This window comes from Calidris pugnax, unplaced genomic scaffold (genome assembly GCF_001431845.1).
Source record: "Calidris pugnax isolate Ruff unplaced genomic scaffold, ASM143184v1 scaffold1024, whole genome shotgun sequence".
NCBI classification, from domain to species: Eukaryota; Metazoa; Chordata; class Aves; order Charadriiformes; family Scolopacidae; genus Calidris; species Calidris pugnax.
Window position 1 is genome coordinate 65,559 of NW_015091915.1, and position 11,136 is coordinate 76,694.

At 56.1% G+C, this 11,136-nt stretch overlaps 1 protein-coding gene across 2 annotated transcripts; it reads left to right on the forward strand.

Moving 5' to 3' along the window:
* Window positions 1-1,170: 1,170 nt before the first annotated feature.
* Window positions 1,171-11,105, forward strand: PRAM1 (PML-RARA regulated adaptor molecule 1). 2 transcript variants are annotated; one of them, XM_014962149.1, is made up of 10 exons: window positions 1,171-1,334; window positions 2,974-3,757; window positions 6,967-7,039; window positions 7,814-7,926; window positions 8,247-8,301; window positions 8,608-8,701; window positions 8,970-9,132; window positions 9,738-9,771; window positions 10,373-10,407; window positions 10,879-11,105. In XM_014962149.1, exons 1-10 carry the CDS (start codon window positions 1,332-1,334, stop codon window positions 10,881-10,883), a joined length of 1,359 nt encoding a protein of 452 aa, XP_014817635.1. In that variant the 5' UTR covers window positions 1,171-1,331; the 3' UTR covers window positions 10,884-11,105. The 2 variants fall into 2 exon arrangements, with proteins under 2 accessions (XP_014817635.1, XP_014817636.1); XM_014962150.1 differs by having other exon boundaries at window positions 2,974-3,664.
* Window positions 11,106-11,136: the final 31 nt, after the last annotated feature.

Genomic DNA, 11,136 nt, shown 5'->3' on the forward strand with positions numbered 1-11,136 from the left:
CCCGGGGAGCGGTGGAGTCTCAGCCCGGCGGGGCCCGCAGCCGCCGCAGCGGTGTGGCCGGGAGCCGTGCCGCCCCGGGTCCGGGGGGCTCAGCACCCCCAACACGGTCCTTGAGGGCCCCCATCGTCCCTGTGCTCCTTCAAGATGGCTGTTGGGGCCTCCCCGTCACCCCTTGTCCCCCTTTGGCCTCCCTCGCCCCCAAACAGGGCCCTGGCAGTGGCGCTGGAGCAGTGGGGCAGGCAGCGATGGGGACCCACCTCTCTGGTCACCACCACCCCTGTGTCCCCATACCAGGTCCCTGTGGGTCACTGTGGGACCTCCAGACACCCCCATCTCCATCCCACCTCTGCTCCAACTCTCCGTCAAACCCTCCAGTGTCAGCGCTGGGCACCCGCCACCCTCCACAGGACCCCCAGGGACCACCACCGTGGCCAAGGTGTGCCCGCCCCAGCCTTCCCCACCTCCTCCACACACTGTCTTATCCCTAAAACCACCCAAGGGCAGGATCCACCGCAGGCACTGCTGGAGGGACATCTTCCCGAAGGGCTGGAGGCCACCTTGGGGCAGGGACATCAGTGCCTGCTCACAGCCAGCCAGAGCGTCCCTGCCGCAGGGCTTGACTCAACCTCTCAGACATTTCTTGCCTCTGAGGAAATAAATGGTGAAACCAGGACATTTCAACACAGAGATGGCCCAATGCGGCACCATGCTGTGCAGAGCACTTCCCCTGCTTCCCAGCAGAGCTCGGCTCCTCAGTGGAGCAGATGTCCCCTGGTTTGGCTACGATGGAAGCCGTAGCCCTCATTTCTGCAGAGTTCGGTCAAGCAGGGCCATGCTGGTCTTGCCATGCAACTCTTGCGAGTCACCTCCAGCCCTCTGTGGGGCTCTGAAGACCTGACCTTCAGTGGGTTCACGTTGGCCACAATCAGATGAGAACGGAACCCACCCTCCTGGTCATCGTGGCAGCCGGTTCCTCACATCCCAGAGTCACTCCCTGAACCCCAGGCTTTTCTCTGGGTGGGACTCTTATGGGCAGCAGGGCTTTGTGGGCTTCAAGCTTCCCAACAGCAGCCGAATCCAAGCTAACAGTGCACCAAGAGCTGCTCCTCCTCCTCTTTCTGTTCCTCCTCCTCCTCGGGCTGTTTCACAGTCAGGCTACAGCGACTTCCTGGGGTTGCACACAGTTTCTCGCCAACCGTTAGGAAAGAGCTTCTGGTTTCAGGGGAAGGGGACTTCAGAGACACTTGCCTTGCACAAGTCCTTCTGCTTGGATGCCTCCGGTGGCCTTTGGAAAGGAGATGAGCATGCAGGAAAGCGTCCGCTAATGGAAAATGGTGAGTAAGAACTGGGCTGCACTGGATCTGGGGACGGGGTGTGGGGAGTGGAGCCATGTCTCCTGCTTGGAAAGGCTTTGACGGTGTCCTTGCGAGGGGCTGCATCCTGCTGAGACCCTCGCTCCTCCTGGAAGACAAAGTCCTCCTGTACATCTGAGCTGGTTGGAGCTTCAAAGGTCTCAGACCAGTTCCTGGGCTCAGTGCAATATTTGCTGGGTGACATTGGGCTAGATATAAGATCTGTGAAAGAGGAGGAGGCCATACTCTGCCACTGAGTCCAGGAGAGCACCCACCAGTGCAAAATGTATTGAAAAAGCTGGAATTGATTGTGGTGCCAGTGGTGCTGTACCCCACAGGTACACCCGGGGGCTGTGGGCAAGTCCAAGCTCATGGAACAGCTCCAAAACTGATGATTACAAACCTCTGAATCACTCAGGTGCCAAAAAACCTGGCGGCATCTTTGGGAATCTGAAAAAAGTTGCTTTTTTTCACTAGTTTGGGTGAAAGCTCCACTGCCTTGTGTGAAGGAAATAGTGAATTCGCAGTGCTTTACCGCAGGCTGCACTCAGAGTGCTGTGTTTGCAGCGTTTACCAGGGAAATTTGGGTTGCTGCCCGGGGATGCGAGGGGAGCTTGCACTTCTTTAGGTACATATACATTTGAGCACTTACGTCTAAAAATATTGTGCTAGCTTCTTTGCACACTAGCCCTTCTGTTGTGAAAGAAAAAAATTACGCAAGCACAAACCCAAAGTGAAATCCCAGATGGAGGAGAACTTCAGAATCAAAGCCTGTGGCTTACTAAGGGCAAGTGCAGCTCTGGTGCACTGTGGTCCAGGGACAGGGGGGTGGTAGAAAGATGGGGCAGGGCAAGATGATCCCTCCCCTCTCGTATGGTCCATCTGAGAAGCTTAGGAAAAATGTAACCCCATCCCACCTGAGTTTTGTGCTGTTCCCCAAACCTGCCACTCTCTTCTGAAAGTCATCCAGACTCCTCCTGGCAGCCTTTCTCTGGAGGCTTCAGAAAAAGGTGCTTTTTGGTTATTCAGGAAGCCAGGGCCGTGTCCCAGTTCACATGTGCCTGGTGTGAGCAGAACAGGAAACACACTGGTCAGAAAAGTAGGGCAGATCTGCTGCCTCTAGCCTTTTTATTTGCACGCAGGCTTTGGCAGGATGAGTTTCAGCAGCACGATCCTGGGTTTTCCTCCGGGGGGGATGCTGATGGCTCTGGATTCATTATGGATTTCATGGGAACCAGAACCAGGGCAAGGCAGGTTGCTCCCATCTGAACCCTGGGCAATCTCTAGATCTCAAATTCTGCCCTCAGGAGCTTTGCTACTAGTAGGGTATAAGCCCCCATCCCATCCTTCTGTTTTGATGGTCCTTGGTAATGGGTGAGGCTGGATTAGACCAAAAGACTCCATGAAATGCCTCTTGGATGTCCCCATGGTGGTGGGACCTGTTCCTGATGTGATGCAGCCCAGTGTTGTTTTCTCAGGCACGCTCCAGGACCACATTTCATGGAGGAGGTTTAGTGTCAGGCCATGCTGAAGAAATACACCATTTCCCCAAATTCTCCAAGGCTCTTTGACTAATGTTCCTCCATGGTGTTTTAACTGGAGCTTTTCTTAATGGTTGCAGACACATCTGGAGGGGAAAGAGGCCCTGGTGAGGCACCTACGGGCAAAGCTGCAAGGGAATAGGAAAGACCCTCCCGAAGCAGGTGGCTGGTTGGAGAGTCGCTCTGCAGCATCCCCTGCAACGGAGCCGGGACAGACCCCTGCGTGGGGCTCCAAGGGAAAGCCACCTCCTGAGCCCCCCCGGACCAGGAGGGTGGACTTCAGCAGGGCTTCTCCGACTCACGGTGAAGGTCAGAGTGTGGGACAGCATTCGCCGCCTAAGCCCATCAGTGAGACCCCAGGATGGATGGTGCGACTGAAGAAGGGGACCACTCAAGATGCCGGCTTCCCCTCAGCCCCTGCAAAGCCAGAAGGAGGAGACACATTGAACAAGGAAGTGGAAGCTGCCTCCGATCCCCCCCAGAGAAACCCAACCCAGCAGACATGGCCACTTGCCAGAGACAAGGGTTCTCCACCTGTTCCTGCCAAAGGCCCGGCTGTTGCAGCCTCCCTGGAGGCTGCGGGAAGGCCCCATGGGACGGGGCACCCAGTTGTGCCTCGGAGGAAGCCTTTGCCACACGTGAAGGTGCTGGGAGCGAGGCCGGCCAAGCCCAGGCGCCCTCCTGTCGTGGATCTGGAGAAGTTTGGCATGGCTGCACATCCTGCAACACCCGTCCGCCCTGCCATGGAGCCGCTAAGGAGCACTCAGCCGGGTATGACCAGGCACCTACAAGTCCCCCAAAGAAGGATGCAGCTCATTCAGAAAGGAAAATGTCCCCAGTCACAGTCTGGAGCTTCTGGGAGATGTAAATACTGGGGGGGCTGAGGGAGAGGTGGGGGCTTGCAATGCCAAGGGAACTTTTCTAGCCATACCATGCAGAAAGGAATGAGAGAGAAGGACACCTGGTGAAGAAACAATGGGGACTAAGTGCCCTGTCCCTGGCTGGGGAGAGGTATCAGGCTCTGGGGTGGGTGTAGGGAGTAGGGTTGGAGTAAGTGACATGAGGGATGCTGACAAACTGGAGTCAGCCCAGTGCAGGGCACTAAGATGTTTGGCAGCTGGAGCATGTGGGAAAAGAGAAGCTAAGACCCAGGCTTGTTTGGCTGGGAGGAGAGCAAGTGAAGGGAAGGTCATCTCAGTGCCCACAGCTACCCAACGGGAGGAGATGATAGAGCAAGGCCCTTCCCAAAGTGCCCAAGAGCAGGACCGGAGGCAACAGGCATGAGCTGCAGTAGGGGAAATTCCAGTCAGATATTAGGAGAAGCCTCTTTCCTGTGGGAGTGGTGCAGCCCTGCGGCAAGCATCGGGGAGGTGGGTATCTCCATCCGTGGAGATATTCAGTTGCCACCTGGATGAGGTTCTCAACAACCTGCTTTAGCTCTAAGGACATCTCTGCTCTGAGCAGGAGGTTGGATGACACTCCAGAGGTCCTTTCCAACCAATTCACCCCTGTGTGGCTGTAAGAGCAGACAAGCCTGGCTGGTGACAAACAGTGCTGGTCTCCATCCCATGGGCGAGATGCACTCACACGCTCTTTGGCCAAGGGACAGAGGCTCTCTGAAGCTGGCAGCACATTGCCTGAAACACCATCCTCTTCCAAGCCTGAGGGCGCTGCCAAGACTCCCCAGGCACAACTGGAGCTATGGCTGCTGGGGTCATGGTGCTGTCTTGGCGTGCCCTCCTTACCAGCTGTCTGTGGGACACAGCACTTGGTGCATCTTGGACATGGTTCTCCATTTGACATGAGCTCTGCCAGGCTCCACAGTGGCCTTCCAGATCTAGGCAGAAGTGTTGGATTTTAACAGCTGCCCCTCTGCTAATCCACACTGTAGGTGATGAAACTTGTTTCAAATCCTGTTTCTTTCTCAACTTCTCTAAGTTCTTGTTCACCACCCCCTTTAAAGGATGGTTTCTTATTACTCATGCCATAGCCATGGCGTAGAGGGCAACCATGACAGTAGAACTTCTTTCCTTATAAGAACTGCAAAAGCTAACTGGTTATTGTTGTTGTTATAAGACATCATTATTGCATTGGTGCTTGGAGGCCTCTCTCAGCTTGACTGTGCCTTTGTGTTGGGAGGTGCTCACCCACCAAGCCCAGCCCTGTCCCTGGGCTGGGCAACCCTGGCAGAGGGGGGGAGGGTCCTACAAACTAGCAGTTTTCAAGCATTTATTTGTCTCGTGGGTACTGAAGCAAGTTTGAATATCTAGAATTACACCCCTGCCCCAGTTTGGGTTTTTTGTTAATTTTTAGGGCAATCTTACGATTTTTAGGGCCTGGTATATGATTGCGCATTACTTGGTACAGTAACCCAGCAGAATGATGATGTACTGCAGATCTTTGTGGCAGTTGTTGGTTGGTCTGGCTGACCAGGTTGGCGATAAAAACAATGGGATCTTAGCAGGAATGTAGGTGTGCTGGCCATCGTACAAAGTGCAGCAGCATGTTCTGGGTGATGACGCCTCTGAGAAGATGGAGATATGTAGGACTTGCCCTGACTGTGGTACAAATCTGCAGTTTAGGGGTTTAACCACATTCAAAATGCCCATTTTGGCCTTTACCCCTTCCCTTTTGTCACTGGTCCAGGGGGAAAGTATCATTAGGGACATAAGAATGGGAAAAAAGTAAGGCCTTGGATAGAGTCTCCCACAGTATCCTCCTGGAGAAACTGGCTGCCCATGGCTTGCATGGGAGTACTCTCTGATCAGTTAAAAACTGCCTGGAGGCTGGTCCCAGAGAGTGGTGGGGAATGGAGTTAAATCCAGTTGGTGGCCGGACACGAGTGGTGTCCCCCAGGGCTCGGTACTGGGGCCTGATCTTTTTAACATCTTCATTAAAAATCTGGATGAGGGGATTGAGTGCACCCTCAGTAAGTTTGCAGATGACACCAAGTTGGGTGGGAGGGTTGGCCTGCTGGAGGGTAGAAGGGCTTTGCAGAGGGATCTGGACTGAATGGATGGATGGGCCCAGGCCAAGGGGATGAGGTTCAACAAGGGCAAGGGCCGGGTCCTGCCCTTGGGTCACACCAACCCCATGGACGCTCCAGGCTGGGGCAGAGTGGCTGGAGCTGCCTGGTGGAAAAGGACCTGGGGGTGTTGGTCAACTGTCGGCTGAACGTGAGCCAGCAGTGTGCCCAGGTGGCCAAGGTGGCCACCAGCATCCTGGCCTGTGTCAGGAACAGCGTAGGGTGGAGGACTCGGGAGGTGATCGTCCCCCTGGACGGGGCACTGGTGAGGCCTCACCTTGAGTACTGTGTCCAGTTTTGGGCCCCTCACCACAAAAAAGCTATTGAGGGGCTGGAGCGTGTCCAGAGAAGGGCAATGGAGCTGGTGAGGGGTCTGGAGCACAAGTCTTGTGAGGAAAGGCTGAGGGAGCTGGGGGTGTTGAGCCTGGAGAAGAGGAGGCTGAGGGGAGACCTTCTCGCTCTCTCCAACTCCCTGAAAGGTAGCCAGGGGGGGTCGGTCTCTGCTCCCAAGGAACAGGCGATGGGAGAAGAGGAAATGGCCTCAAGTTATGCCAGGGGAGGTTCAGGTTGGAGATTAGGAACAATTTTTCCACTGAAAGGGTTATTAAGCCTTGGAACGGGCTGCCCAGGGAATGGTTGAGGCACCATCCCTGGACGGATTTAAAGGCCGGGTTGACATAGTGCTTCGAGACATGGTTTGGTGATGTGTTTTTTTGTTTTTGTCAGAGTTACATTGATGGTTGGACTGGATGATCTTAAATGTCCCTTCCAACCTGGGCAATTCTATGAGTCTATGAAAATAAAAGCTGCCTAGTGAGTTCTCTAATGAGGTGTGCACCAGTGTGCTGGGAGGAAAGAAAATCCGCAGATGGGCCATGGAGTAAAAATGCCTCTCTGGATCCAGATATGCAGTCAATTTTATCTCCCTGCAGCCCTCTGCACTTAATCTAGCCCAGGGCAGCTCTGACCCTCTGTGTGGGTGATAGAGCCAAGGAGAAAATGTGAAATAGTCCCTCTCTGCTCCCTCCCATTCCCCTTTTTACTGTAGGTCACCTGAAACCAGGCAACGTTGCATCAGCGCCAGCGCGGTTCCCACCACAGGATGCTCCTACTGTAACAGGGTAAGGACAGAGCCAGCACGTTTATTCCAGGTGGCTTCCAGGCTGTCCCGACCCAGCGGGAAGGGCACGAGAGGGAACAGCAAGGGGGTCCTTGGGTTCTTGCAGGGTGCCGTCCTTCATGGGCTGCACAGGTCTGGCTGCTGACATCGCACCCCACTGCCCACCTCCTGCACCCCACCACCCATCTCCTGCACCCTACTGCCCATCTCCTGCACCCCACTGTCGATTTCCTGTGCCCCACTGCCCATCTCCTGTGGCCTACCACCTATCTCCTGCACCCCACCACCCATCTCCTGCACCCCACTGCCCATCTCCTTCGCCCCACCACCCATCTCCTGCACCCCACCACCCATCTCCTGCGCCCCACTGTCCATCTCCTGCACCCCACTGCCCATCTCCTGTGCCCCACCACCCATCTCCTGCGCCCCACTGCCCATCTCCTGCACCCCACCACCCATCTCCTGCGCCCCACTGTCCATCTCCTGCACCCCACTGCCCATCTCCTGCACCCCACTGCCTATCTCCTGTGCCCCACTGCCCATCTCCTGTGGCCTACCACCTGTCTCCTGCACCCCAGTGCCCATCTTCTGCACCCCACTGTCCATCTCTTGCACCCTCAGAGCTGCTGTCCCTCTCTGCCCCAGACCTGGGGCCAACCCATGGGCAGCCCAACTGCCTGTTGCCCACCGTTCTCCTGGCAGCCTCAAATCTGCTCTTGGCCCCCCAGTGCCATCACTGCATCAGGGCTCCTAACAGCTGTCTGCCTCGTCACAGGAATGAAGATGAGATATACGATGATGTAGAGCCTGTTGGGATGCCCAGGAAAGGCCAAGGCTTCCTGCCGCCCCCCGTGTCCCGGCCGCCACTGTATCCTCGCCCCAGAGGAGGTGGGTGCAGGAGGAGCTGGGATGCTGGGGGGGGTGAGCGCTGCAGCTCAGAGAGCCCCGAGGCCCTGATGAGCCACGGGCAGCAGCAGAGCCCACGCTGAGCCCGCTGCTCCCGTGCACGGGAGGGTGATGGGTTTCTCTGCTGTCTTGTAAACAGGCAGGGGAAACCCTGACCCCCTGCACTCAGGGGCAAAACTCAGGGTTTGGTCCCAGGAGAAGAAAGCTCTTGCTGCTGTTTCAGTCTCATGACCTGTCTTAGTGGGTGTCTACACCTTACAGCAGCCTCACAGCAACACCTCTCCTGGGGTTTGGTTTTGCAGGTGAAGATGCCAATCGAGCCTCTAACAGGGTTGCTTTGCTGGCAGCTGCACAGAGGTAACAGGGGTTTTTACTCTTTATAAGGGTCCTAAAATGGCCAGGGCTTCTGGCTGCTTTGACAAAGCTGGTGGTTTAATGGTCTCTGCTGGGCTTGCAGTAGAAATATCCACGGTGAAGAGCACAATTGGAAGGTTTAAACCTGGCCTGGAAGCCCCAGGAGCCCTGGAGGGAGACACCTTCGGGCTCGGGGAGAGCTGGGGCAGGGAAATGCGATGGGGCAGTAGCTGGGGTGGGAGAAGGGGAAGGGAGGGAGCAGAGCACGGGGTCACCCGAGCTTTCCTGTGAATCTCAACAACTCTGCAGAGAAGCCCAGGTCTCCCGGAAGACAAAGCCAATGACACTCAAAGAATGCAAGAAGGAAGAGAAGGCAGACAGAGAGTTTCAGAAGAAATTCAAGGTGAGCAGCAACGAGCAATTGCTTATCCCTCTGAGCTCTCCCTGACCTCCTGCGAAGGGCACGATGCAATGGCAGAGAGGAGCTGTGCTCTGCAGTGACCAGCCGATACCCAGGTCACATCTGTCCTGTCCCCAGATCGGACCAGTCCCACAGACCATTTGGCTTGAGAGGGACCTGCTTTTTCCAAGAGGGGAGAGCGGTCAGAGCCAGCCAGCTCACGGGCCCCTGGGGCTGCTGCCGAGCTGCAGCGCTGCTCTTTGTGTTTCAGTTCGAAGGAAGCATCAATGTCCTCACCCAGATGATGGTTGACCCCGCAACGACGGAGAAGAGGGGTGGAGGGAAGAACCTGCCGCTGAGACGAGGAGAAATTCTTGATGTCATTCAGTTTACAAATCAGGAGCAGATCCTCTGCCGAAACAGCCAGAGGAGGTGTAAGTCTGTGGGGGCTGAGGCTTTGCTCGTAGGGGGGATCACAGCACTTAGAGCTTTGGGAACAAATTTGTGCTCACACAGCCCAGTAGACACCAGGAGACATCTCCTCACTGCCATTAGACAGATCTGACGTTTACCCTGGGTCTCAAATGTTCCCACTGCTCTTTGCACAAATGTCCTGCTCTTCCTCATGCTTGGCACCAGCATCTCTGCCGTTAGCTGGGCTTGTTGGCTCCCTCTGCTAAAAGCCTTCACAGTTCCCAGAGCCTCTTGGCCACCAGCCTGGCACATCAGGCTTTGCCGTAGGCCCAGACTCCACAAGCCATGTTTGCACCCAAGGTTGCTCAGGTGAAATGGAGCAGATCCTTCAAGCAGAGAGGTGGGGATCAGGCTCTTCCCACCACAGGCAGGCTCCTTCCCAGCATTGCCCCGAGCAGGTTCCTCCCAGGGATCCAGATTGGCTTCCCAGAGCTGGGCTCCTCGTTGCCCCCAGCTCTCCCTGGGGGTGTGAGATGTTTCTACACGCTGCCTGTCCTGGGGTGAGACCCTGCCTGTGCCCCAGCTCCCGACACAACCTGATGTGCTTTTCCTCTCTCTGTTGTAGATGGCTATGTGCCCCGGGCCGTGATGCTACACCTGTGAGTATTTCTTCCCTTCCTCCTCACTCCACGAGCTGTAGCAATCACCCAGCAAGTGCCTGGCACTAAACCAGCCCTGGCCATTGAGTGCCAACTCACAACCTCCCAAACCAGGCAGTGATCATAAGCATAACACCGGCCGGTTACCCTGGGATGGAGTCTGCCATTTCTGGTGTCAGGAGAGGTTCTGGCACTGGGAAAAGCTTCCTGGGGCACTGTGAGCCCTCCCCAAGCTGTGGTTCCTCATGTGGGACCTGCCCAGACACTGTTCAGATGGTGCTGGTGGCACAGTGTGACAGGCCAGCGCTGCCCCTCTGCACAGCCAGGTGTGTGGCTCCCAGCAGTCTGGGACAGGGCCACCATCTGTGCACAATGTGAGGGTGGCCAGAGCCATGGTGACCCCATGCCAGAGGATCCCGTCTCTGTGGGGAGAGCATGAGGCTGGGAGGAGGGGAACGGGGCTGCGTGGAGGCCACCAGAGCCTGTGGACATGTTGGGAGAGATGGGGCAGGGGCTGCAGCTGGCCCTTGCCTCAGCGTCGAGAGGTGGTGGGGACATGGGAGATGAGACTGCTCACAGCACCCCATCTTCTTCCTCGCAGGGACACTGACATCTACGATGACGTTGAGATGTGCGGTAGGTGCAGAGGGAACTGCTGCTGAAGCCCCTTTGCCAAGTGCCAGGCACTGTTCCCTGGCACAGGCAGGCAGCAGCGACCCCCACACCAGCACCGGGCCCCCCTAATGTCCCCTTGCTGTTTCCTCACCTTTCATCTCTCCTCTCCCTCTCTGTGACTCCTCTCCCTTTCTCTGGGACATCCCTTCCTTTCCCTCGGTTCCCCACATGTTCCTCTGTTCCCCATTATTTGGATTTCCCAGCACCCTTTCCCTTCTCAGCTTATTCCCTCCACTTGCTGCCAGCCCCCGGAACCCTTCAACGTCCTTTGAGATGTCCCTGATCTCCCAGGCAACACGGGATGTCCATTCCCAAGCTCATCCCAGCACAAACTCCATCTCTGGCTCACGGACATCTCTGACGGTGGAGCTGAACAGAGACAACCGTTGTTGTTGCTGATGAGTAAACATTTTTTCCAATTCTGCCTGGCAGGTTGAGCGATCTGTGCACAAGAGAGCACCAACAGAGACCTTCCCGAGGGCTGGAACATGAAAAGCACTATATCCAGGCTCCTGCTTTGGAAGGAGCTCTGCTTCCTCTGAGATAACCTGCGAAAGCCACCATGTCCCTGCTGGAAGAGCAGCGAGGCTGCGGGGCAGCAGGATTCCTGTCCCACGGGGGCAAGGGGTTCAAAGAGATCCTCAAGGGGTTCAAAGAGATCCTCAAGTCAAGCCTTCTCTGTGCCTTTGT

Excerpts from the sequence above, each read along its gene's own strand:
- PRAM1 (XM_014962149.1), top strand. Across the intron at positions 3,758-6,966 it reads GTCTGGAGCTTCTGGGAGAT|GTCACCTGAAACCAGGCAAC; the intron begins GTAAATACTGGG and ends TTTTTACTGTAG. Across the intron at positions 8,702-8,969 it reads AGTTTCAGAAGAAATTCAAG|TTCGAAGGAAGCATCAATGT; the intron begins GTGAGCAGCAAC and ends TTTGTGTTTCAG.